Source organism: Pogoniulus pusillus, chromosome 30, assembly GCF_015220805.1.
Source record: "Pogoniulus pusillus isolate bPogPus1 chromosome 30, bPogPus1.pri, whole genome shotgun sequence".
Lineage (NCBI taxonomy): Eukaryota > Metazoa > Chordata > Aves > Piciformes > Lybiidae > Pogoniulus > Pogoniulus pusillus.
The window spans coordinates 12,028,693-12,055,942 of NC_087293.1; the positions used below are offsets into that span (position 1 = coordinate 12,028,693).

General features: G+C 54.1%; 1 protein-coding gene across 6 annotated transcripts in view; it reads left to right on the forward strand.

Annotated features, from left to right (window-relative positions):
• Positions 1 to 9,915: 9,915 nt before the first annotated feature.
• The window catches only part of SGSM1 (small G protein signaling modulator 1), a 48,928-nt gene continuing 31,593 nt past the window's right edge, over positions 9,916 to 27,250 (forward strand). For all 6 annotated transcript variants that reach the window (XM_064169056.1, XM_064169060.1, XM_064169057.1 and 3 more), the window contains exons 1-3: positions 9,916 to 10,005; positions 10,111 to 10,154; positions 24,284 to 24,359. In XM_064169056.1, the coding sequence (XP_064025126.1) occupies positions 9,987 to 10,005; positions 10,111 to 10,154; positions 24,284 to 24,359 (139 nt within the window). In that variant the 5' untranslated portion in view covers positions 9,916 to 9,986. The remainder of the gene's footprint in view (positions 10,006 to 10,110; positions 10,155 to 24,283; positions 24,360 to 27,250) is intronic.

Below are 27,250 nucleotides of genomic sequence, written 5' to 3' on the forward strand. Positions count from 1 at the left end.
CAGCCTGAGCCATCCCACATCACCCAATCGGTCCTCAGGGACTCCATGGGTCTGTCTGTGTCAGCTGGGTGAGCTGCTGCAAATAAGCCACTTGAAATAGCTTCTGCAGCTCAGGTGTGAGCAGGGAGGGGATGGCAGCCTACCAAAAGCCACTTTTGACAGTTTAACAGCAAATTTAATTGCAAATAAAAAGTATCAGTGCAAGTTTACAGCTCACACAGGTCCCTATGTCTTGCCTCTGGCTGTGACACGGTGACCAGTGCCAATCAAGCCCTAGTCCAGGACCACCAAGTGCTCTGAGGGCTCCTGGGTGCTCCAGCACCAGCTCTGGCAGGAGGAGAGGTGGGGGGGGGGGAAGGCAAAAAAAAAGCTTCATCTGTAATTAAAAGAAATGACAGAAGAGATCAAACCAGGTGCTGAGGTTCTTGAGGCCATGGTTAGCAGGTTGCTGTGACGACGTGACGCAGCCGCCCAGCATCTGCCCAGCATGGGAGCCTCTGGACACTGTTAATCCTTCAGACACTCTGATGGAGACCTGCTAGAAACCCCCAATTAAACACAGATGAGTTTTCTGTGCTGTGCCTGGCCCTGCCTGCTGGGGCTGCTGGACTGGAGCATCTTGTGACGAGGTGGGAAGAGCAGGCTGTGCCTTGGTGGCTTTAGTCCAGCTGTCCCGAGGCAGGGATGTGGATCTGCTGGGGGACACCACCCCACAGGCTCCTCACTGCACAGTGTGGGCACAGGAGCCCTGCATTTTCTTTCAGAGACTCATAGAATCAGTCAGGGGTGGAAGGGACCACAAGGAGCAGCCAGTCTCAACCCCCCTGCCATGCCCAGGGACACCCTACCCTAGAGCAGGCTGCCCACAGCCTCAGCCAGCCTGGCCTTAAACACCTCCAGCCATGGGGCCTCAGCCACCTCCCTGGGCAACCCATCCCAGCCTCTCACCACTCTCATCACCAACAACTTCCTCCTCACTTCCAGGCTGAATCTCCCCACCTCCAGCTTTGCTCCATCCCCCCTAGTCCATCTCTACCCTTCCTTGCCCTCCTGCATTTGGCTGTCCCCAACACCTCCCAGTGTGTTCCCAGATGTTCCCTAACTCAAGAGTGGAGTGGCCACACTGGGATGCCCAGCCCAGAGCTACAGGAAGTGATGGGTAGTGGATCTGTTCCTCAGCACCTTGTTGAGTGTCCCCAGGTGTTCCCTGACCTGGAGTGGGGGACCTCAGCAGTGGGATACCCAGCCCTGAGCTGTGACAGGTGGTGAATCAGCTCCTGCCACCCTCCTGCTGTCGGTGCCCACTCAGGGTGGGCTATGCTGAGCACAGCTGCTCCTGCTCTGCTTGGTGCTTTTTCAACACCTCTCATTTGCAAATGCAACTATCTTCCTCCATTGGCTCCAGGAGGAGTGGTTGGAGCTCTCTGCAGGTGCTTTTTCCCAAGCCAAGGGTTTCAACTGGAGGGGTTCATCTGGAGGGCGGCAGGATGATGCCACACACTGGTCCCCAGACTGGGTGAGGAGCAAGAGGACGTTTGAAGGGGGAGGGCTCTTGTTGTGGCCAGGCAAAGCCCCTCAGCCATGAGCTTAGGTGCACGTGGCCCCCGTGGGCTTTGCCAGTGTGGCTGTCCCTAGGCTGGGGATCAGCACAGGAGTGAGGGATCAGTAATCCCCTGCAGGTTTAGGTGGGATTTGTGTCACTCCTGGACTTGCAAAGGCACAAGTTGCAGTTGCAGTCCTTACAATAGAGGTGTGGGAGCAGTGGGGCTGCAGCCAAAGAGGCTTTACTGCCTCCCCCCTTTCCCTTCCTGCTCAGGGATGAAGGTGAGAAATCCTCTTTGCCAGCACAATCTGCCTGAGGAGCCTGCTGTGGGGAGCAGGGTTTAATCCCCCCAATCCAGGACCATCTTAAGGGTATCAATGACATAAAAAGAGACAGCTGGTGCCACAGGAACTGCACAGAAAGGACAGCTTTCTCTGGAGCTGACCCCTCTTTTCTCCAGGGGGTGCTGAGAGTGGAGACCCTCCTGCACCCCTGCCCTGCTCCCTGCTCAGGAAGCCTCAACAGATGGGCTCAGAGTCACTCCAAGCGTGACAAGGAGGAGCTGGTTGTGCTGATAGGGGTTGTGAAACGGTCTGGGCTGGCTTGGCAGGGGACAGATCAGTCCACAGATCAGCCCTGGGCTGCAGCAAGAGAAGTGTTGCCAGCAGGGCAAGGGAGGGCATTCTCCCCCTTTACTCTGCTCTCCTCAGACCCTACCTGTGTGCAGTTCTGGAGCCCCCAGCACAAGAAGGACATGGAACTGTTGGAGCCAGTCCAGAGGAGGCCACCAAGATGCTCAGAGGGCTGCAGTAGCTCTGCTATGAGGACAGGCTGAGAGAGTTGGGGCTCTGCAGCCTGGAGAAGAGAAAGCTTCAAGGAGACTTTGGAGTGGCCTGAAGGGGGTTACAGGAGGGACTATGGACAAGGTCTTGTACTGACAGAATGAGGAGGAATGGGTTTGAACTGGCAGAGGGGAGATTGAAAGTGGATGTTAGGAAGAAGTTGTTTGCAGTGAGGATGGTGAGACACTGGCACAGGTTGCCCAGGGAGGTTGTGGAGCACAGAGTCACCCAATGTGATCTTTGATCACATTGGGTGACTCTGTGCTCCACAACCTCCCTGGAGGTGTTCAGAACCAGGCTGGATGAGGCCTTGAGTGACCTGTTCTAGTGGGAGGTGTCCCTGCCTATGGCAGGGGCGTTGGAACTGGCTGAGCTTTGAGGTCCCTTCCAACCTAAACCATTCTATGATTCTATGATAGCATCTGCTGGAGTGGGGTTTTGGACTGAGGTCCCTCCCTGGGTGTGAAGCAGCTGTTCAAATACTGATGTCCTTTTAAAACGAAGCTGCTTGCTGTCCTGAAGAGCCTCTTGTTCTCTCCACATTGATGGTTTGAGTTCCTTGCGACGAGAGGCCTGAAGAGGGCTTTGTGCTAATACCTTGGACAGCGCTGGGCACGCAGGCACAGTCCCAGCCAGGCACAGAATCAAACATGCAATTGTTTGGGTTGGAAGAGAACTCTGAGATCACCCAAATCCAACCATCAACCCAACACCACCATGGCCAGCAAACCATGTCCCAAAGTGCCATGGCCACAGGTTTCTTTCACACCTCCAGGAATGGTGACTCCATCACCTTCCTGGGCAGCCTGTTCCAATCCCTGACCACTCCTGCAGCAAAGAAATCTTTCCTTATCTCCAACCTAACCCTCCCTTGGCACAATTTCAGGCCAACTCTTCTAGTTCCATCTCCTGATCCTAGGGAGAAGAGACCAACCCCACCTTACTGCACCCTTCTTTCAGGGAGTTGTAGGGAGCAAGGAGGTCTGACCTCAGCTTCCTCTTCTCCAGGGCCCTCAGCTGCTCCTCACAAGACTTTTAGCTGCTCCCACAAGTCCTGTCAGCCCCATGGTGGTCATTGGTGCTTAAAAGCTCCCAGCACTGAGGCACTGAACCAGTATCACTCAGCAGCCAGTGCCGCAGCATCGGCTCTGTGCTGCTGCTGCTGGTCCAGCAGATCCCTGGTGCTGTTCCTCCGTGCCTCATAGGTTCCCCCCAGGGTCCTGACTGGTGAATGAGCTGTGAATGCACCCAGTGCTCCTATCCTGCTCCTCCAGCTCCCACCTTCTCCTCAGGCACCTGTTTGCCTACAGGTGCCACTGCTGCTCTGCTCTGCCCCGCTGCTGCGGTTGCCTCTTCTCTGGCATCAGGTCAAGGCTGCTGCTGTCAAGCTGATGAGGACAGAGCTTTGAAATCTCAGTGGTTTGCAGAAGCTGCAAGGTGGAAAATCCATTGCAGGTTCTTAAGGCTGCTGGGGAGAGGAAGAGGGCAGAGGGAGGGGAGTATCCTAGAGATGGTTTTCACTGTAATCATAGATAGAATATAAGGAGTTCTATCTAAAGATGAGGAGGAACTTCTTGAATTGAAGGATGCTGGAGCCCTGGAGCAGGCTGCCCAGAGAGGAGGTGCAGTGTCCACCTCTGGAGACATTCCAAACTTGCTTGGACACATTCCTGTGTGACCCTCTCTAGGTGCCTCTGCCTAGAAAAGGCAGTGGGGTTGGAACTGACAATCTCCAGAGGTCCCTTCCTAGCCCTATCTGCCTATAATTGTGTGATTGTGAGGAGCTGCACTCTGCAGACTCAGCCTTAGTGCAAATGCTGAGCTTGCAATGGGGCCCCAGCTCTGTGACCTGCTGGAGAGGTGAGCTTTCCCCAGAGCTTCCTGCTCCCACTTTTCCAGCCTCTGTGTGTGTTTTCCCAGCCTGGCCTACTGGCTGCACTGCGTGGGGCTGGGTGTGCTCACCAGTGACACACCAGGCAGGTGTTTTCTGGGTGGAATGGGGCAACAGGCACAAAGTGGAACTCAGGAGGTTCTGTCTCACCAGGAGAAGGAATTTCTTTGGTGTGAGGGTGCCAAAGCCCTAGAGCAGACTGCTCAGAGAGGTTGTGGAGTCTCCTTCTCTGGAGGGATTCCAAACCCACCTGGCCACTGTTATCCTGGGCAAGCTGCTGCAGGTGCTGTGGAAGATGTCCAGAGGTCCCTTCCAGTCGCTGCTGTGCTGAGATTCTGTGATACAACCCAGAGCTGAAGCTGGAGTGTTGGATCTGAGTATTTCCTATGGCCTGTGGTGGGGAAGGGGCAGCTGCAGGTAGCTGCATGGGGGGGCCTCTGCCTTTCCCTTACCACAGCTCATGCTCCAAGAGCTGCTTTGTCCATGCACGCTGCTGGAACCCCTCCAACACCATGGTCAGAAGCACTCTCTTCATCACTTTCTTTTTGCCTTTCCCTCCCCTCCCCCTTGCCATTTCCTTTACTCAGAGGAAACCACTTTAGATTTAAAGTGTAGAGCTTAAAAATCGAGCTCAAATCAGATTTAAATTTGAATCTCCAGCCAAGCTCCAAGCTGTTTCCAAACCAGTTTGATCACTTGAGGAGCAGATTGCTTTTATCCTACCTGCTCATCCATGCAATGAAATGCAGAGAAGTCAATTGTGGTCTTAAAACAATGATCCTCTTTAAGCCACAGAGGCAGCAGTGGGAAGTTTAATTTAATTAGCATGATACTTCAAGATGGAACTTAATCACATTAAGTATAGATCAACCTGCACTCTCATTTAAGCTCTCCAGACTCCAGAAAACAGGGGCCCAGTTGTCTCCCACTTAACTTTAATCCAAGGAGAAGCAGAATTTGCCAAGGAGGCAGCAAGGCTTATGGACAGCTTCTCCTTGTGCTTCTTCCAGCTGCCTTTCCCCCAAAGATCATTAATCAATAGCACCATATATATATGGGGAGAAAGAAGCCAGACAAACCACTCATTGTCCTTCTCAAATGGTTTAAGTGTTGCCTTATTTGGTCCATGGTCCCACCACCAACCTCCCAAAGCTCACTGGGCTGGTGCAATATGTGGATGCTGCCAAGAGAAGCAGGTTCCATGGTTCTGTCTGGAGAGGCTGACCAGAGTTGCTCAGGGTGTCCCATTCAGGTGAGCCAAGTGGGGAAGATAAGAAGTTCTATCTAAAGATGAGGAAGAACTTCAGTTTAAGGGTGAGGGAGCCCTGGAGCAGGCTGCCCAGAGGGGCAGTGGAGTCTCCATATGTGGAGGCATTCAAAACCTGCCTGGATGTGTTTCTGGGTGACCTTCTCTAGGTGCCCCTGCCTTGGCAGGGAGGTTACATTGGCTGACCTCCAGAGCTGCCTTCCAACCCCTACCATTCTGTGATTCAGGTTCAAAGCTCTGACAGGCAGCCCAAGCTCTCCTGGCTGGCAGATGCTGCTAGTTTAAGTCAGACAGCTTCATCCTGGGCTGGAGAAGCTTTAGTGGGACCAGAGCTGTGTGAGGTGCTGTGTGTGACATGTCCATGCTGTGCCCTGGCCCCTTTTCAGCTTTCAGCAGCTGGTGTTTGTGCAGAGCCATGGCTCTGTGGTGTCCCCTGAGACAGGTGTTTAATGCCAGGCTGGAGGAGGCTGTGACCAACCTGATCTAGGGTAGGGTGTCCCTGCCCATGGCAGGGGGGTTGGAACTGGCTGATCCTTGTGGTCTCTTCCAACCCTGACTGATTCTGTGATTCTGGCTCAGGGTTGGAAAGGCAAGTTGGTTGTCTCTGCCCTCAGTAATTGGATTCACAGTTGATTGGTGATGGAGCTCCTACGTGGTGTTTTATGAGCCTGCACTGCCTTCATGATGAGTGTTTATTAGCCTGTCTTAATTACCCTCTCAAGGCTGTAAGCCCTGCTGGTCATAGGTACACAGTGATGTTGCTGTGAGCACAGCCTGATGAGCCCTGGCTGGCTGAGAAGGTCTCAGACAGATTCCAGCATGCTGAGGACCTCTGGAGATCATCCAGTCCAAACTCCCCCTGCTCAAGCAGGGCACCCACAGCAGCTTGCCCAGCATCACAATGACCAGGTGGGTTTGGAAACTCTCCACAACCTCTCTGGGCAGCCTGCTCCAGGGCTCCAGCACCCTCACATCAAAGAATTTTCTCCTCCTGTTCAGCTGGAACCTCCTGGGTTCCACTTTGTGTCTGCTGCCACTTGTCCTGTCAGTGAGCACCACTGAGCAGAGTCTGGCCCCATCCTCTTGACAAACCAGGACCACCTGTACGATCCCTGATGTTGCACTGCGAGTTCTGTGTCACTCACAGGGGTCCTAACCTCAGAAAAAGGAGTTTCCCTGGGCTGGGAACAGAATCCCAAGCCTCAAGTCATCACTCAGTGACTGCAAACAGGAGCTGTGACCCCCCCCACCAGTAGCACCTCGAGCTGCCCAGGCTGGTATCCCAGCTTGGCTCAGCGATGAGAAGCCAGCCCTGCTGCTGCAGCTGGGTAACATTTGCACTGCCACCTCCACAGGCTGTGCAGCAGGCAAATAAACAGTGGAAAGCAAACAGTGTACAAGGAAATAGGTTTGCTCTCCCACAGATATGGCACAGCTCTTCTCCTCACCCCTGGGCCAGCAGTGAAGTACAAAGAGGGTTGAATCCTGATTAAATTAAAACTAAAGTGTCCAGCAGCTGGGTCGAGGCAATGCCAAGCACAAATGCAGGCTGGGCAGTGAGTGGCTGGAGAACAGCCCTGAGGAGAGGGACTTGAGGGTGCTGCTGGAGGAGAAGCTCAACAGGAGCCAGCAGTGTGCACTTGCAGCCCAGAAAGCCAAGCAGAGCCTGGGCTGCAGCAGCAGCAGTGTGGCCAGCAGGGCCAGGGAGGGGATTCTCCCTCTCTGCTGTGCTCTGCTGAGACCTCACCTGGAGTGCTGCATCCAGTTCTGGAGCCCCTGGGACAAGAGGGATGTGGAGATGCTGGAGTGTGTCCAGAGCAGGGCCACTGGAGCAGCTCTGCTGTGAGCACAGAGTGAAAGAGTTGGGGCTGTGCAGTCTGGAGCAGAGGAGGCTCCCAGGTGACCTTCTTGTGGCCTTCCAGGATCTGAAGGGGGCTACAAGAAAGCTGGGGAGGGACTTTTCAGGATATCAGGGAGTGGCAGGACTGGGGGGAATGGAGCAAAGCTGGAGGTGGGGAGATTCAGCCTGGAAGTGAGGAGGAAGTTGCTGAGCATGAGAGTGGTGAGAGGCTGGAATGGGTTGCCCAGGGAGGTGGTTGAGGCCCCATGGCTGGAGGTGTTTGAGGCCAGGCTGGCTGAGGCTGTGTGCAGCCTGCTCTAGGGTAGGGTGTCCCTGGGCATGGCAGGGGGGCTGGAACTGGCTGCTCCTTGTGGTCCCTTCCAGCCCTGCCTGATTCTATGATTCTAAATCCCCAAGGCAAAGCTCCATCCTGTTCTTGTAGCAGTGGAGTGCTCAGCTTGGGTGGCAGAAGGGAAGGGATGGTTCCTGCCATCTTCAGGCCCACTAAGCACCAGCACAGAGCAAAAGGCAGCTGCTCTGACAGGGAGGATGCAGTCCAGAGCTGGATGTGGTGGAGAAACAGCCCCCAGAGCTGCAGGGATGGCAATTTGGGATGGGAAACTTCATTCTGCAATGGGATGGGAACTTCCCTGCTCGACATGTTAGGATTGAGTCCCTTCCCCAGTGATGGCAGCGAGGACCATCTGTGGCCCTTGTTTAGTCTGGAGAAAAGGAGGCTGAGTGGGAGACTTTATTGCTCTAAAACTCCCTGAAAGGAGACTTTATTGCTCCAAAACTCCATGAAAGGAGACTTCATTGCTCCAAAACTCCCTGAAAGGAGATTTTATTGCTCCAAAACTCCATGAAAGGAGACTTCATTGCTCCAAAACTCCATGAAAGGAGACTTTTTTGCTCTAAAACTCCCTGAAAGGAGACTTCATTGCTCAAACTCCCTGAAAGGAGACTTTATTGCTCCAAAACTCCCTGAAAGGAGAACTTATTGCTCTAAAACCTCCTAAAAGAAGACTTTATTGCCCCAAAACTCCCTGAAAGGAGATCTTATTGCTCTAAAACTCCCTGAAAGGAGACTTTATTGCTCTAAAACTCCCTGAAAGGAGACTTTATTGCTCCAAAACTCCCTGAAAAGAGACCTAATTACTCTAAAACTTCCTAAAAAGAGACCTAATTACTCTAAAACTCCCCGAAAGGAGGTTGGATGGAGGTGGGGGTTGGTCTGTTCTGCCAAGGAACAAGTGATAGGACAAGAGGGAACAGACTCAAGTTGCATCAGGGGAGGTTTAAAGTGGATGTTAGGCAGAATTTCTTCACTTGTAGGATTCTCCAGCATCAGAACAGGCTGCCTAGGGAGGTGCTGGAGTCACCATCCCTGGAGGTATTTAAGAGTTGTGTAGATGTGGTGCTTAGGGACATGGTTTAGTAGTCAAAGACTTTGTCAACGTTGGGTCCTGGATCATCCTGAAGGCTTTTCCCATGCCAGGCAGTTCTGTGGTGTGGTGGCTGCAGCGGTGGCAGGGTGCTGCTGCCCTCCTGCTAATGTGGTTTGTAGTTATTGGAAACTGGACTGCGAAGGAGCCAGGATCCTGTTACTATGGAAATGTCCTGGAACAGCAAACGAGGGAAGAGAAAAACAGAAGATACATCAGCTGGAGCTGCTAGGCAGAAGGGGCTGTGATGCTCATAGGTGGCATCCGCAGTCTCCAGTGAGAGAGATGTCCTCTCAGCTCAGTGATGCCCTCCTGCTGGGGAAGAGCCCACAGGAACGTGTTAGGATGGCACATGGCTGTGGAAATGTTGTCACTTCACACCTCCATGTGACTCCTAACCCCCCCTGCGATGCCAACACCACCGGCTGCACCCACCCCAAAGCAGCCCCACACGCAGGGAAGGGACACGCTGAGGACTCACTGGGCTGCCCCATCCCCACGCTCCCCAGCCCTGGGCACCCCTGGGCACCCTGGAGCTGGTCAGGGGCTGCTGGGGCATGGCTGGGGTGGGGGATTCCCAGCCAGGAGGAGCCCTGGGGGGCACTGGTTATGACCTCCCTGAGGCACAGCCGAGGCCACCTCCAAGGGCTGGATCCCCTTGAGTGTCCGGGACCAGTCAGGGTCCCCCACTGAGGGTCTGGCCCTGGTTGGGATCCCCGCTCCGAGGGTCTGGGCTGAGCTGGGCCTCCCCTACAGTGTCTGGGCCTGGCTGCGGCCCCCTTAAGGGCCGGGACCCGGTTGGCTTCTCCCTCCCGGGGGGTCGGGGCCCAGTTGGAGTCATCTCCCTTCGGGTTCGGGCTCCACGGAGGGTCAGGACCTTGCTCGGGGTCCCTCCCTCTGAGGGTCCGGAGTGTCCGGGCCCGGCTGGGGCGCCCCGCCGAGGGCTCCCCGCGGGCCGCCCGTTGCCGGGGGTGCCGCTTGCCTGTGGCCCGGCAGCGAGAGCGGATTGGCGGCGGCGGCGGCGGCCCCACCCCGGCGGGCGCGGCGCGGCCAGCCCGGCCCGGCCCGGCCCCGCCGCTGCGAGCCGAGCGGAGCGGAGCGGAGCGCTCGGCCCCGTCGCAGCAGTCTGCCGGCGCTGCGGAGCGGAGGAGCGCGGCCATGGCGGCCACCCCGGCGGGTAAGGGCGGGCGGGCGGCGGGGGGTAGGGGGTAGGGTTGGTGGGACCGGGACCGGGGCCGGGTCCGGGCCGCACTCACGGGCCTCTCCCCGCTTCTCCCCACAGAGGCGGAGACCCGGCAGCGGCTGCTGCGCACCGTGAAGAAGGAGGTGGGTGCGGGACGGCGGCGGACCTGGCGGGAGCGGCTCCGTGGCTCCCCCGCCTCCCTCTTCCCCGGTCCCTTGGCGCGGCTCGGTGACGGGAGGCTGCGGCGGACCCCTGCCCGGAGCGGGGCGGCGGAGCCCTGGCCCCCCTGGGCTCGTCTGCCCCTAGCTCCGATGCTGCTGCTGCAGCGAATTTAAGTCCCCCCCTAAAGCCTTAACCCCCGAGCAGCGCTTGCGGTGAGGGCGTGAGATGGGTTCCCGGGGAGGTGGAGGAGCATCCCTGCAGCACCGGCGGATTTGAGCATCGCAGTGTCCTAGCCTGCGCCTTCCCCACATTGCCTTTCCCGGTGGCGTGAGCTGCTCCCACGAGTTGTGATTCCCCGCAGGGGTAGGAGGAGATGACTGCCGCTGCCGCCGCTCCTCGCCCCGGGAGCTGGGCTGGACCTCCGGCTGCAGCTCTCTGGCAGGGTGGGTGCTGGGGAGCCCAGCCGAGGAAATGGGCACCCTGCACATGACTCGAGGATCTCAAAGGTCTCTTCCAACCTAAACGATTCTACATCTGCTCATGTGTCCTGTGCAAAACGTGTTTTCCATCTGCTTGCTCTGCTCTCTCTCAGGCACCTTTAACTCTGTTAGTTTATGCTGTGCTTTCATGCTGAGCTGCCTTCAAGGTCCTTCTGCCTGCACAGAGCTCGGTGGAGCATTGACACAGGGAGCTGATGGGAGACACAAACGTGGAGCTACGAGTCCCATGGCTCTGCCACGTAGTTTGGGTGTTGCTGGTGCATGGGGGTGGGCTGTGAAGGGCCATCTGAGCCACTTGTCCGTTGCTGAAGGGGCTGGATGTGGTGGGACTTGCTGCAGGAACACCTGGGCTTGCTCTGCCCTGTGGCTGAGGGTTGGATTGCCAGGAGCTGTTGTTGCCTTGCCTGTGGTCTGTCCCTGTAGGTCACCTCCCCTGGGATGCTGGAGGGTGTGATGTGTGACATTCTGTTTCTGGACTTGGGAACATCTTGATATCCAGCTCATGGACTCCAGGAAGTGGAACATCTCTCTTGGGAGTAGAGCAAGAGCACCCGTGGGTGGCAGGCCTGGGGGGGGGTGTATGCGTGGGAGGTGACAATGCAACGTGTTTGGTTGTTCTGCCAGACCACTGCCCACCTTTAATCCTCTGCCGGGTGTGGTGGTAAAGGAATACTCCTGGTTGCCTTGGCGACGGCTATTAAAGCAGGCAAAGGGTCTGACATTTATTTAGTGTGGTGGATTAAGCTGACATCTCCTTATTACTGTCTGTCTGCAACTGCTCCTGAGTGCAGAGAGGCAAAACAGCAGACTGCACGTCGGCAGGAGGGGAGCTGAGGATTGCCCATGGCTTAAACCACTCGGCCTGCGGACAGGAGCTTCCTCCCAGAGGCTGCTGTGGCTTCTGCAGGCACCTGAGCATCTTCTATTCAGTGCTGAGCTGCTTTCCTTTTGCTCTTCCTCCAGGGCCTGTGTGCTTGAAGTGGTGATGCTTGTACCTAAGGGAGGACAGCTGAGGGTTGTGTCGTGCCCTTCTGCTGCCTTTTGGTACAATAAACCTATCGTACAAGGGCATGGTGAGTGGAAGGAGAGAGGTGGTGTAGGGGGAAGGTCCTGCCCTGTGGAAATGCCACCAGGCAGCACGTCACGGTGCTGTGATGTGGGTGTGTGCCATGCACTGGTGGCTCTCCAGCAGCCCTTTAGCAGGGGCAGTGCTGACGCACAGCAGAAGGCTTTTTCTGGTGATCTCAGCCTTGGGGCATCAGTGCAGATGTGGCTGCTTTGCATGTGCAAGATGGTTGCACTTACCTTCAGGTTCCTCCCAGCTTGGAGCTCCCTGGACGTGGTGGGACTTGCCCCAGCAAGGTGAGAGAATTCCATGCCAGACCCCTGCTGTGCACTTCCTCTACCTTGGCTTTGCTCTGTTGGGATTCAGAAATCCTGGGAACCATGATCCCATAGTGATGTAATGTTGAGCAGCATCCCTGAAGCAGGGAGCTGGTGGCCATTCTTTTTGCCACCTACTCCATGCTCACTAGGCCTGTTTTGCTCATGCATCTATTTTTTTCTTCCCCTGCTAGACAGACTTCAGGTTCAGTCAGGAGCTTGTGCAGACTCCCAGGAGTAGTAGAAAGGGGCAGCTGCAGAAATCTTTTATTTTTATCCCAACTCATGGAATTATTACCTTTCCCACAGCTGCACACTTTCATGAGCCCATAGCTAATGAGGTTTTGCTTCAGCTGTGGCACTGCTTGATCTGCTGCGAGCAGGTGAGCTGCTGCCTTAAGCTTGGGGAACAGCCATGGAGCACACTTGGGAAGCCACACCACCTCTGACATCCTGGGCACTGAAGGAATAAAATACTATGGAGACAAGGTCTGAGGAGAGAAGGCAGATGAACACTGAATCCAAATTGCCCAAAGCTCTGCAGTGAGCAAAGGGACCTGGACATTTGGTTGTTGCCATGGTTAATATGTTTTTATTTTCCAGGAGTCCTGCTCTGCAGTAGATTTGTAGGTTGAAATCAGTGTTGCTATCATTATTTCCCCACCACCCCCTCACCCCCCAGATGGTGCTAATAAATCAAAGTAATCCTGAAAGCTGAAAATTTGACTATTTGTCAGCAGGCTGCAAGGGGAAGAGTGGAAATAGGATTTTCTGAGGAGTCATAGAATAGAATAAAATCAACCAGGTTGGAAGAGACCTCCAAGCTCATCCAGTCCAACCTAGCACCCAGCCCTAGCCAGTCAACCAGACCATGGCACTAGGTGCCTCATTCAGTCTTTTCTTGAACACCTCCATGCCTCTTCTTCTGCAGGATAAGAATCATAGGGTGGCCTAGGCTGGAAAGGACCTTAAAGATCATCTAGTTCCAACCCCCTGCCATGGTGGAGACTGCAACTTCCACTAGACCAGGGACCTCTTCCCTTCCACTAGACCAAGTTGCTCAAGCATAACCAGAACTTCTCTGATTCCTTTATAGAATCACAGAATCAACCAAGTTGGAAGAGACCTCCAAGCTCAGCCAGTCCAACCGAGCACCAAGCCCTGGCCAAGCAACCAGACCATGGCACTAAGTGCCCCAGCCAGGCTTGGCTTCAACACCCCCAGCCATGGCAACTCCACCACCTCCCTGGGCAGCCCATTCCAATGCCAATCACTCTCTCTCCCAACAACTTCCTCCTAACATCCAGCCTAGACCTCCCCTGACACAACTTGAGGCTGTGTCCCCTTGTTCTGCTGCTGCTTGCCTGGCAGCAGAGCCCAACCCCACCTGGCTACAGCCTCCCTTCAGGTAGTTGCAGACAGCAATGAGCTCTGCCCTGAGCCTCCTCTGCTGCAGGCTGCACCCCCCCAGCTCCCTCAGCCTCTCCTCACAGGGCTGTGCTCCAGGCCCCTCACAGCTTTGTGACCCTCCTGTGGACACCTTCCAGCACCTCAACATCTCTCTTGACTTGAGGAGCCCAGAACTGGACACTCAAGGTGTGGCCTGAGCAGTGCTGAGCACAGGGGCAGAAGAACCTCCCTTGTCCTAGGACATGGTCATGACACTTTGGGACAGTTTAATGGCCACAGTGGTGTTAGGTTGAAGCTTGGATTTGATGATCTTCGAGGTCTTTTCCAACCCAACCAATTCTAGGACTCTTTAAAACCCCAGACCCTGACTTGCCTAGGTTTTGAACTAAAAATATCCATGCAACCCATGCCTTCCCCAAGTGTCTTTTTTTACCAGAGGAGAATCCCGTGGTGAGTGTTTGATGAGCTCCAGGTAATTGCACTGCAGACAGGAATAGGTGGGAAGAAGCAGGTGTTACCCATGGAACACAGCCTGTGTTGCAGCCTGCTGGAAAATGAGCTGTCTGGAAAGCTGAATGGGAGATGAAAGTAAACAGTTGTCTTGTTTGTTCTTTGGCAAAAACTTCATTTCTATTTAGCCTGCCACTCAGCAGGAGGCTTGAAGTCCTTTTCCCTCTCCATAGCTGCTCTGCCTGGCTTGGATGTTTTGCTGCCTGCTCTCAGGTCTGATTGTTGACTGACCACAGCCTGCTGGCTGCTTGCCACTGGCCTTCCACTGCTGCTGTTGGTTATCTTTCAATAACTTGAGTGATTGTCACTAAGTAGCTGTTGGCTAATTCTGTGATATAGCATCATGGAATTGTATGGGGTGGAAAAGCCCTCTAAGATAATCCAGCTTGACCATCAACCACTGTGGCCATCAAACCACGTCCCACAGTGCCACAGGTTGCTTGAATACTTCGAGGGATGGGGACTCCAGCACCTCCCTGGGCAGCCTGTTTCAATGCCTGACCACTTTTGCAGCCAAGAAAATATTCCTTGTCTGCAAGCTAACCCTCCCCTGGCACAATTTCAGGCCATGTCTTCACATACCATGTTTCTGTATCAGGAAGTGCATGGCCACCAGGACTGGGGAAGTGGTTGTCCCCTTGTACTGGGTACTGGTGAGGCCACACTTCAACTCCTAGGTTCACATTTGGGGTCCTCTCTCCAAGAATGACATTGAGGGGCTGGAGTAGGTCCAGAGAAGGGCAACAAAGCTGTTGAAGGGTCTGGAGAACAGGGCTGGGGAGAGGGAACTGAGGTGAGACCTTCTTACTCTCTACACTTTGTGTCATGGTCTAGTTGATTGGATAGGGCTGGGGGATGGGTTGGACTGGATGGTCTTGGAGGTCTCTTCCAACCTGGTTGATTCTGTGATTCTATGATTCTGTGATTCTACAACTCCCTGAGAGGAGATTGGAGCCAGGTAGAGGCTGCTGTCTTCTGCCAAGGAACAAGTGACAGAACAAGATGAAATGATTTCAAGTTGCCCCAGGGGAGGTTTAAGTTAAACAGGAAGAATAATTTCTTCCCTTTGAGGGTTGTCAAAGCCCAGACCAAGCTGCCCAGGGCAGTGATGAGCTCCCAGTCCCTGCAGGGGCTTCAAAGCTGTGGAGATGTGGTGCTAAGGGCCATGACTTAGTGATGCCTTGGCAGTGCTGGGTTAAAGGTTGGAGTGGATGATCTTGAAGGTCTCTTCCAACCAAATCAACCCCATGATTCTGCAGGGAGAACAGTCAGCATCTCTTCCTCCCACCCTTCAAACGCTGTGCCCCCTCAGCCACGTCATCTAGTTGGTGGCTCAGTAAGATGCAGTGACTGCCAGGAGTGAACATTTTTGCAGCTTGGGTTTTTTTTCTGGAGCCTAGGTCCAGAAGCTCAGCCTGCAGGTGTCAATGCCAGCGACTTTCATTCTGGAGTGGTAGAAAATGGGGAATTAATTTGCTGTTCTGAAGGGTTTAAAATTTAATGGTGATAGCTTTAAACCTTCTCCAGGCCAATTCAGGGAAAAGGGAAAAAAAAAGGCATTTGTGGAGCTGTCAAAACTCTTCAAGCACAATGAAGATGAGGATGATAAGCTGCAGGTTTGTAATGGAAGCTGCTATTTGCAGAGGGACCTTCTGATGCCTCTCAAGCAGCCAGGTCAGCCTCTTTCAGATGTTCCTGGATCAAAAGCAAACAGAGGGCTTTAATGCAGCGTTTCTTGATTGCCTGCATCGATCCCTTCTGAAGAGAGGATTGCTAATCACCAGGGGCTGTTTCCTCTCCTTTGGAGGATGAAAGCAGTGGTGTGCACAAGTGCTCTCACGCTGCCCAAACCCCTGCCTTCATCTCTCACACCCAGCGCAGCTTCTGTGCTGCTTTCCTCCCTCTTTCACCGTTCTCCTCTGCGTTCAGGGAGAGGAGATCTGTGTGCCAGAGGAGCCTCCTTCTTCCCCACCCAGCCTCTTCTCTTTGCTGCCAAAATGTCAGCCTTTCCTTGTGGTGTCCTGGCCGTTGCCATGGCAGTACCTGGTCCTGCACAGATTGAAGACTTCAAAGCAGTTCAGAGCTGGAAGTTGCACCTGGGTTCAGTCTTGGCTAAATGAATCCAAACTGCTCAGAGTAACAATAATGTTTGGACTCAATGATCTTAAAGCCTCAACAATTCTGTGATCCTACCATTTAGCCCCTTGGGAAACAGCAGCTTTATGGTGTGATGGATGCAGAGCAAACCAGCCCTACCCTGCCCTGGTGAGGTCACATCTGATGTCCTGGGGCCAGTTCTGGCCTCCTGAGTTCAAGAAGGGCAGGGGCTTGCTGGAGAAGGTACAGCAGAGGACTACAAAGATGCTGAGGGGGCTGGAACATCTCGATGAGGAGGAAAGGCTGAGGGAGTTGGGGCTTTGCAGTCTGGAAAGTGCAGACTGAGAGGGATCTGATCAGTACTTCAAGGGTGGGTGTCAGGAGGATGGCACCAGGCTTTTTGTAGTGGTGCCCAGAGACAGGGCAAGGGGCAATGGGCACAGACTGGAACATAAAAAGTTCCATCTAAAGATGAGGAGGGATTTCTGTAATTGAAGGGTGCTGGAGCCCTGGAGCAGGCTGCCCAGAGAGGTGGTGGAGTCTCCATCTCTGGAGACCTTCCAAACTTGCCTGGATGTGTTCCTGTGTGACCTTCTCTAGCTGTCCCCTGCCTTGGCAAGGGGATTGGACTGGCTGATCTCCAGAGGTCCTTTCCAACCCCTACCACACTGTGATTCTGTGAAAGCTTCAAGCTGAAGCTTTGGAAGCAGAGAAATGACTAAAGCTTCCCCCGAAGCGTCGCAGTGTCTTTACTGAGCGTCTTGCAGCTCGTGGTAGCAGCAGTGCCAACAGATGGCAGGGGAATTTGTGTTTGACAAGCACAACAGGAATAGAAGCAACTCTAGCACAATCCTAAGTGATCTCAAATCAGTGTTGTGGGTATGGATGAGTTGATGCCCTGTGAAGAGAGGCTGAGACAAAATACTGTCAGCAAGCAGACGTGGCTGGGATCATTCCTTTGGTCCCCTGGGGTCCATAGGTTGCATTAGGGTCTCTTCTTTCATGGCTTTTTGGATTTCCTTTCCAGCAAACTCTCCAAATGTTCATTGTTGATATCCACATATGATACCTTCCTCCATCTCCAGGATGCTGTGCCCCACAGGGACTTTTGAGCAGGCCAGCAGTGGAGGACTTGGGGTTTGGGTTAATCTTTGTGTCCTGGAGCTGAACAGAGATTCTGTGCTTGCTTTGCTTTGGACACTGAACCACCACAAGCCAACCTGAGAGCTGGAGGCAAAAAACCAATCTGGGGTTTCTGCTGGGAAATGTCAACTGGGTGAGCTGATGGCAAAGCTCTGCAGCCTGGTGCAAGGGAATTGAGTTGGTCCTTACAAATGCAAACATGCCTCAGATTGCCTTAATATTGCTTCCCTGAGTGGTCTTTTTAGCATTCTCCAGCACCTGAGAAGTGATAATACAGTGGCACTACCTGGGCAAGGCTTGCAGAGGGTGTGGGAAGCTGTTTTCCTGTGGAGCTTAACTGGAGCTTGTTCCTGGAAAGAGACCTTGATTCAGAGAAGCAATTAAGGAAATGCTCTGATGCCATCCAAGAGTGCCCACGTGGACTTGGTGCACCAAAACTGGCAGATCAAATGGGGGGGGGCAGGTTAAGTGCTGGAATTAACTTCTGAACACAGAGTCAAGGCAGCACTTAAAGGCTTGCAGTGAGAAGGAGAAAACATTTAACTCCTAAAAGCATTTAAAAAGCCAGCACACAAAATGTTTAAAGCCTCTCTCAGCAGTGTGGGAGGTTCTCTTTTTGGTTTAGTTTTGGTGGGGGTTAGATTAACCCAACCTCCCCCCTCCAAGTCTTCTACTTCTGGGTCCCTGGGGACACAACCTGCTGGGGATGGTGGGTAGGAAAACCAGGACGTTCCAGCACACTGCAGCTGCAAGCCACTTTTTCTTCCAGCTAAGGCAGAACTTCTCAGTCTGTTATCTCTCACAAACCACAGTTATCTTCTCATTTGAAAATGAAATGCCTGCCAGTGTGCCTGTCTGGTTGCTACAACACCCATTTCTTAGCAGGCTTGTTTACACAATTCCTTTTATCAAACTCTGCTTTGTAAGATACAGTTCCTTAACTTCCCAGCAGCTAAAAGCAGGTGCCAGACGTTTCCAGTACCATCACAAGTTGCAGCCCAGCTCTTCCACTTCACAGAACCCCAGAATCCTTCTGTGGTGAGGGATGGAAGGGACCTCTGCAGATCATCCAGTCCAACCCCACCCCTGGTCAAGCAGGGGCACCCACAGCAGCTTGCCCAGGGTCACAATGGCCAGGTGGGTTTGGAAACTCTGCAGAGAAAGAGACTCCACAACCTCCCTGGGCAGCCCATTCCAATGCCAGTCACTCTCTGCCAACAACCTCCTCCTCACATCCAGCCCAGACCTCCCCTGGCACAACTTGAGCCTCCTCTGCTGCAGGCTGCACACCTCCAGCTCCCTCAGCCTCTCCTCACAGGGCTGTGCTCCAGGCCCCTCACAGCTTTGTCACCCTCCTGTGGACACCTTCCAGCACCTCAACATCTCTCTTGGCTTGAGGAGCCCAGAACTGGACACAGCACTCAAGGTGTGGCCTGAGCAGTGCTGAGCACAGGGCAGAAGAACCTCCCTTGTCCTGCTGCCCACACTGCTCCTGAGCCAGCCCAGGATGCCATTTGCTCTGCTGCCCACCTGGGCACTGCTGCCTCCTCTGCAGCTCCTCTCTCCCAGCACCCCCAGCTCCCTCTCTGCCTGGCTGCTCTCAGCCACTCTGGCCCCAGCCTGGAGTGCTGCTTGGGGTTGTTGTGGCCAAAGTGTAGAACCCTGCCCTTGGCCTTGTTCAGTCTCATCTCATTGGCCTCTGCCCACCCATGCAGCCTGGCCAGGTCCCTCTGCAGGGCTCTCCTACCCTCCAACAGCTCCACACCTGCTGCTAGCTTGGTGTCTTCTGCAAACTCACTGATGCTGGACTCAATCCCCTGGGCCAGATGGTCATTATGAAGCTCAGTTGTGGGAAACTGGACTTTGAGTGACCCTGGGAATTTCACAGCAGAGATCTCATTCCTCTCTGGGGCCAGGAGTTGTGTTGGGTAGGTAAGCATTTGGATTTGCTTTTGGAAAGGAGAAACAGATGATTAGTCAAAGAAAGTCAGGGTCTGGGCTGGGGCTGCCCAAGCAAGGGGAACCAAGTGGAAGGCTGAGACCTCTTTGCTCCCTGCAGCTCCCTGAAAGGTGGTTGCAGTGAGGTGGGGTTGGTCTCTTCTGCCTGGTGTCAGGTGGTAGAAAAGAGGAAATGGCCTGAGGTTGTGCTGGGGAGAGTTAAGTTGGAGATGAGGAAATGTTTTTTTTCTGCAAGAGTTGTCAGGGATTGGCACAGGCTGCAGGGAGGTGCTGGAGTCTTCGTGCCTGGAGGTGCTCAAGAAACCTGTGGCCATAGCATGTGGGATGTAGTTGAATGGCCAAGGTGGTGTTGGGTTGACAGTTGGACTCTTAGAGGTCAATTGGATCTTAGAGGTCTCTTCCAACCCAAACAACTCTCTCATTCTGTCTGGGTCTCACTGGAGGTGTGGAGCTCAACCTCTTGATCTGAAGTGGGTTCACTGACATCCCTGATGAAGGCCATAACCCAAGGACTCTTCTTCATGCCCAGAGCTCTGTTGGATCTGGCTTTGAAGGTGAACCAAGGAGGGGGGGGAAATGTTTTTCCATGCAATGGGGGCTTGCACGTGTGGCAAAGCAGGAGCAGCTCACTGCTCACGAGTCAGTGATTCAGATCTTGTCTTCTGATGTATTTTTGGAGCTGCAGTGAATTCAGTGAGCTTGTGTTGGACACCTTGCTGTGGGGTGGCTTTGTGACCCTGCTCTCCCACAGCAGGGACAACCTGTCCTGTGCTCACAGCTGGAGCCAGGAGGAGTGGTTTTGATTGTTGAATCCTTGGTACTATTCCCCTGGAGTTTACCTCTAGCTAAATGATTAGTTGCTGGTTTAATTTCCTGCCTCATAGAAGAGGAGCAAACATCTCATTTTCCTTAGACTGGCTTTAGATAGGGAGTGGGCAGCTTCATTTGTGGAGATTGTTCTGGCTACAATATGAGAATTAGCATCCAAATGCTGAGATGCTGCATGTTTAGAGGCTCTTCTGTGGAGGGAGCCAAGCGTGGCTTAGCTGCTGCTCTTCTCCAGTCCTCCAGTGCCACAAACCCACTTTGCTTCCAGGAGATCTGGAAGCAGTGTGGCAGGTGGTGGCTGCTGCTGCTGCTGCTGCTGTGGTGGTGTTTATGATCTTCCCTGCCTGTTGCCTGGGTGGGAGAGTCCTTTGGAATATGCAGCTATCAGCAGAGGAGACCTGTCAGGAGATTTTGGGAGTGCTGGTGGCCATCAAGTTCACCGTGAGGTAGCAGTGTGGCCTCGTGGCCAAGAAGACCAATGGTTTGCTGGGGTGAGTGAAGAAGAGTGTGGCCAGCAGGTCAAGGGAGGTTCTCCTTCCCCTCTGCTCTACCCTGGTGAGGCCACATCTGGAGTATTTGGTCCAGTTCTGGACTCCCCAGTTCCAGACAGACAGAGAATGGGCTGCCCAGGGAGGTGGTGGAGTCACTGTCCCTGGAGGTGTTGAAGCAAAGCCTGGATGAGGCACTTAGTGCCATGGTCTGGTTGATTGGCCAGGGCTGGGTGCTAGGTTGGACTGGATGAGCTTGGAGGTCTCTTCCAACCTACTTGACTCTGTGATTCTAAGAGAGTCCAGCAGAGGCTACAAAGATGCTGAGGGACCTGGAGCAGCTCTGTGAGGAGGAAAGGCTGAGAGCCTGGAGGAGAGCAGCCTGAGAGGGGATCTGATCAATGCTTAGCAAGAGCTAGAGGACCTGTGGGGGGCAAGAAAATGGGGCTAAGCTCTTGTCAGTGCTGCCCAGTGGCAGGCCAAGGGGCAACAAACACAAAGAGGAACCCAGGAGGTTCCATCTGAAGAGGAGGAGAAACTTCTTTGGTGTGAGGCTGCTGGAGGCCTGGAGCAGGCTGCCCAGAGAGGTTGTGGAGTCTCCTTCTCTGGAGAGCTTCCAACCCTCCCTGGCTATTGTGATGCTGGGCAAGCTGCCGTGGGTACCCCTGCTTGAGCAGTGGTGTTGGACTGGATGATCTGCAGAGCTCCCTTCCAACCCCACCATGCTGCAATGCTCTTCTCTGGCCAGTAGCTGTCCTACAGATGCCTGCCATGCCCATTTATGGGCAGATAAAGGCTTCTTCTGCTTGAAAACATTCTTGGTAGAACTTTTGGGTTTGGCTATGAGACCACATCAGTCTGTCTGGTCCTTACCTATTGAGACTTGGCTTTGCTGCAGGGTTGCTCCTGATTTAACCCTTTACATCAGGTGACTGCCCCTGTGCCATGCCCTTTCCCACTTCCATTTCTTTCCTTAGACTCATAGAATCATAGAATCAAGCAGGTTGGAAGAGACCTCCAAGATCATCCAGTCCAACCTATCACCCAGCCCTATCCAGTCAACTAGACCATGGCACTAAGTGCCTCATCCAGTGTCTTTGATTTCTTTTGTGTGATGGCCTCAATCAACACCATGGGTTGGTTGGGTTGGGGTTTTTTTTTGTCCTCTCAATGAGTAGTTTTCCACTGAACTCTGTCTCTTAGAAGGGTTTGGGGCTTTTTTTGTTGTCGTATGCAGGTTGCTTCTGCTGTGTTGGCACCAAGATACCCAGTTAGAGCTGGAATCCTGCTGTGCTGGCTGCTCCACAGGCATTGCCTGACCAGATGGTCCATGCCCCACAGAAGGCAGTCCTGTGGTGGGTGTGATCACAGGTGCTGCAGCAGAGCAGCCAGACCACGGCTTGGGCAGGAGGTGGCTGACGAATGGTTGGAGCACATTGCTGAAACGTTGGAGCCCCTGCTTGAATTGGGCTGTGCTCCTCCTTTAGCAGGAGCTGGGAGCTGTGTAACTGTGAGCACTGCTTCTCAAGGGTGTTTTGGGGTGTTTAAAATGCCAACAAATCCCAAGGTTGCCATCAGGGTGCCCTTTCTGACTTTGTTTTCTGGGTGGTTACTTGGATATGTGATTTGACTCTGAGCAGCCTGATCCAGGTGGAGGTGTCCCTGCAGGAGGGGTTGGACAAGATGACCTTTGAGAGTCTGTGATTCTGAGGGAGAAGTCAATGTGCTGTGGTGGCCAAGAAAGCCAATGCCACTCTGGGGTGACTCCACCACGTCCCTGGGCAGCCTATTCACTGCTGTGCCCAGGGGAATGTCCCAGAGCTCTGAGCCAGCTCCAGTCCCCAGGTGCACATCTCAGGGATGTTCCCTGCTGTGAGTGCCTGACTCACTGGCAGCTCATCAGAGCCCTGAGATGCAGGTGATGTCACTGTGAGAGTCCTGCTGCCCCTGGGCTCTCCAGCAGGCTTGTTAGTCACCCAGCAGAGTGGCAGTGGGAGCTGACCTGATTGCTTTGACATGCTGAGAGATGCTGTTGGCTTTAGATGTGACTTTCTCCTTCATCCATACTGGTAAAGGGGTTTCCTTTATCAAGCTGTCTCTGTGCCTAGCTGACCTTCAGTCTACCTTGCACAGCACTTCCATTCTCAAACAGATGCCATCCAAGTTGTCTCCTGCATTCAAGGCTTGCTTGGCCATGTCTTGTCCTGCTCGTTTTAACTCTTCCCTGTGACTTCAGAGACAACATCTTGATGCATCTTGAGGCCTTGAGCAACCTGCTCTAGTGTCCCTGCCCATGGCAAGGAGGTTGGAACTAGATGATCTTTAAGGTCTTTTCCAACCCAAACCATTCCATGATTCTGTGATGCACAGCCTCCCTCATGCCCACATCTCTGCTCTCTGAAGCCTTTCCTCTGCATTTTCTAACACCAGAGGTAAAGAGCAGGATCTGGACCAGGGAATTGAGTCTAGCATCAGTAAGTTTGCAGATGACACCAAGCTAGCAGCAGGTGTGGAGCTGTTGGAGGGTAGGAGAGCCCTGCAGAGGGACCTAGCCAGGCTGCATGGGTGGGCAGAGGCCAGTGGGATGAGATTCAACAAGGCCAAGGGCAGGGTCCTACACTTTGGCCACAACAACCCCAAGCAGCACTGCAGGCTGGGGCCAGAGTGTCTAAGAGCAGCCAGGCAGAGAGGGAGCTGGGGGTGCTGGGAGAGAGGAGCTGAAGAGGAGGCAGCAGTGCCCAGGTGGTCAGCAGAGCCAATGGCATCCTGGGCTGGCTCAGGAGCAGTGTGGGCAGCAGGACAAGGGAGGTTCTTCTGCCCCTGTGCTCAGCACTGCTCAGGCCACCCCTTGAGTGCTGTGTCCAGTTCTGGGCTCCTCCATTCAAGAGAGATGTTGAGGTGCTGGAAGGTGTCCAGAGAAGGGCAGCAAGGGTGGGGAGGGGCCTGGAGCACAGCCCTGTGAGGAGAGGCTGAGGGAGCTGGGGGTGTGCAGCCTGCAGAAGAGGAGGCTCAGGGCAGAGCTCATTGCTGTCTGCAGCTACCTGAAGGGAGGCTGTAGCCAGGTGGGGTTGGCCTCTTCTGCCAGGCAAGCAGCAACAGAAGAAGGGGACACAGTGTGAAGTTGTGCCAGGGGAGGTCTAGGCTGGATGTTAGGAGGAAGTTGTTGGCAGAGAGAGTGATTGGCATTGGAATGGGCTGCCCAGGGAGGTGGTGGAGTTGCCATGGCTGGGGGTGTTGAAGCCAAGCCTGGTTGGGGCACTTAGTGCCATGGTCTGGTTGTCTGGCCAGGGCTGGGTGCTAGGTTGGGCTGGCTGAGCTTGGAGGTCTCTTCCAACCTGCTTGATTCTGTGAGATTCTAGAGGCATTAGAAGATGAGATCCAGGCATGGGGACAGCTCTGTGTTTATAAGACAGAAGGGTTAAGAACCGAAGATTTAAGGATGAGGCATTCAGCTGTGCTGATGCCAGGGAGGCTGACAGCTGGGTGTGAAAGCCAGCACAGCTCCTGGCAGGGTAGGCCAGACTGAGTGCCAGAGGCATGGCACAGGGGTAGGGCAGCTGGGGTCTACCTGGTGTTTTTAGCAGGGCTATGGGGTGATGAGGAGAAAGCAGAGGGATGGCAGATTCTGTGGGCTGCTGGTGTGAGCTGGCAGAGCTTAGCTGGTGAGGCTGTGGTGGGCATGGTGGTAGGGGAGCAGCCTGGCTGGGGCTGTCACACACTCCACTACAGCTCTCCTCACTCTGGTCCAGTGCTGAAATCCAGCATTTTTCTGACTGAGCCTCTCTTCAACAGGTGAAGCAGATCATGGAGGAGGCAGTGACGAGGAAGTTTGTGCATGAGGACAGCAGCCACATCATCTCCTTCTGTGGTGAGTCCCTTCCCTGGGGGTGGTCAAGGCCTAGAGCAACCTAGGCTAGTGGGAGGTGTCCCTGCCCATGGCAGGGGGTAGGAACTAAATGACTTTCAAGGTCCCTTCCAACCTAAACCATTCTGTGAATCTCTGAGTCCCTGGTGGCACCAAGGGGCTGGAGCACCCTCTTCACCCTGAGCTTTCCCTGCCCAGCACCCAGGCTTGCAGCACACGTGTTTCTAGGGACAGTCCAGCTCTGGGGCATCGTGCTGGGGGCTGGAGGGGTGGTTGGTGCCAGAGGATAAGTTGTTCTGGCAGCAGTGTGAGTCCCTGAGGTCTTTGCTCTGTGCTTAAAATATATGGAGATGTGTCAGAAGAGGCAGGGATGGATGCTGGCAGCTTGCACAGTCACTTCAGAGAGACTGGAAAGGATCTTTTACTTTTCATTCCCTTGAGAACAGATTCAACAAAGTCTGTCAAGTCCAAATATTTCTTTGCTGTGATGGAATTTATGGAAAGGAGGCTTCAGATTTGCCTGAGTGCAGAGCAGAGTCTGGAGGCCACTAAAAGGTTTTTAAATGGAATTTGAGGAAGAGCTGCTCTGATGTTGTGCTGGTTTGGACTTTGCTTCCTGGCAGCTGTGCTTTACACTTAGCCTGTTGAGGTTTTTATGCTGTGACAGTTTTGTAACTGTGGAAGTGTTTCAGAATGGAGCTATCAAAATCCTGGCAAAGTGACTTCTGAAAGCCTTCCTGAAGAGCTGCTGGATGCTGTCTGTGAGACGTGCTGGGGGCACTGTGGGCAAGGACTCTGGTGGTCCCAGGGAGAGGAGAAGTGTCTGTAACTCCAAGGTGGAGTGGAGCAGGAGAGGGTCACCCTTGATCCTGGTGGCATGTGGCATGGGTTTGAGGTTCAGTGGGCCAGTGCCTCTCAGGGGGAGCATTTGGGACAACCTGCCAACTCCTGTGATGTGGCAAAGCATGGTGTGGCTGGAGAGCTGGCATGGCTGGCACCACCTGGGCAGTGGTGTCCATGATCCCATCAGCAGCTGCTCTGCACTGGACAAGCTTTTGGGGGGTTGGAGCAGCCCAGACTGATGCTGATTGATTTGCCATTGGCATGGGCTGCCCAGGGAGGTGGTGGAGTTGCTGTCCCTGGAGGTGTGGAAGCCAAGCCTGGCTGAGGCACTTAGTGCCATGGTCTGGTTGCTTGGCCAGGGCTGGGTGCTAGACTGGGCTGGCTGAGCTTGGAGCTCTCTCTCAACCTGCTTGATTCTACGATTCTAATGGCCTCATGAGTTGACTCTCAGTCTCTCCTCTGACAGATGAGAACAGGATTTTGCCCTTTAGTAAGATCAGTGCTGATGATCAGGGGAGGCTTTGCAGTCAGAGGGGTGGAATGAGATTGTTTCTGTTCCTTTGGCCTTTCTGTGCAGCTTTGGTCATGCATTCAAGCTGGAGAATAAAAATCTGCCTTGGGCACAGTTGATGCCCAGGTGAAGCAGCTTTTCCAACAAGGGCCAAGTGCTGCCAAAGTGCCCCAAGAGACCTGACTGGTGAGCTGGGGGCTGTTTGATGACTTTCAAACCTGAGCAGAGGCCTATTGGTCTGTTGATAGCAGGACAAGTGCTTCAGGCTGTGGGATGAGAGAGGTTGTTGTAGCCCTGGGCATGGAACAGACCTTTTGTGCTGGATGTTCCATGGATAAAAAATATCCCTCAGCCCCTTGGGGATGCAGGTGGGATGGAGCTGGAGCCAGATGGAGAGCTTCAAGGAGACAAAGGGGACAGCAGTAACCAGACACATGAGCTGTGATTTCTGTGCCCTGTCAGTGTGAAGTGTTTACCCACTCACCCACAGCCCGCAGCGTGCTTTGGCAAGGTGCCTGGTGCCCTCCATCTGCCTCTGTCACCTCACAAGCAGCTGGTGGAGAGATGAGTGCTGCTTTTGGGAGACATCAGTGACCAGTGTAGAGGAAGAGCAAGTTCCTTTCTATCCCCTGGCTTGGTAGCAGACTTGCACAGTGGTGTTTTGCCCAGGTCCTCTTGGTTTGGACCTGTTTGTAGCCCATTCCTTTGGCAGTGTGAAGTGGAGCAGCAGTCAGTGTTGTGCCACACACAGAGGTTCTCCCCCCAGTGGGGCTGGTGTGGATGCCAGCCACATCAGATGGAGGTAGTTTGCTGAAGGTGGCTTGCCCTGAGGGCTGGCAGTTCCACTGAGTGTCTTCCCCTGTTGTGCTTTCCCTCTTGCCTGTGTGGGGTAGAGCTCCATCACTCTAATTGCTGGAGCTGCCCTCCTTGGGATGCTCATGCAGTTTTGCAAGTTCCTACTTGGGGTTCTTGATGGAAGTGGTTGGAGTTCCCTCTGCCCACTGGGAGGGCATTGCCCTGGAGCACATCTCTTCCTGCTTGGAATGGGCTTTTGGGGAGTGTGGTGTGTGTATCTGTGTGCTGGCATGGGCAGAGTTCTGTCTGCAAGGTGGGCACTCAGTCTGATCCCCCTGGCTGTGCTGTGCTGAGAATGCCTCCTCTGCTCTTGAGCAGGCTGTGGTGAGCTCCTGAGGAGCTTGTGCTTGCTTCCTTTGCTTCCTGCCCTCTCTTTTTCACCTTCTGCTGAGAAGACACAGAGGAGGCACCAGCCTAGCTTTGCAGGAGGAAGCTCAGCTCCATCCCTGCCCACTCACCAGTTCTGCAGCCGTGGTGCCTGTTGTGTCTATGGCAACACACAGGCTGGTGGCTCAGCAGGCAGGATGCAGCACCAGGGCTGCAGGGCTGGAGCCTGGGCCTAGCTCTACCATGTTGTGGAGAGGGTGTTGTGGGCTCCCTTGGCCTGAGCCCTCTGGGCAGTCACAGCTCTCCTGCTTCTTGTGCTCCTGGAGATCTGTGGGGAACCTTTGGGGGCATCACTGGG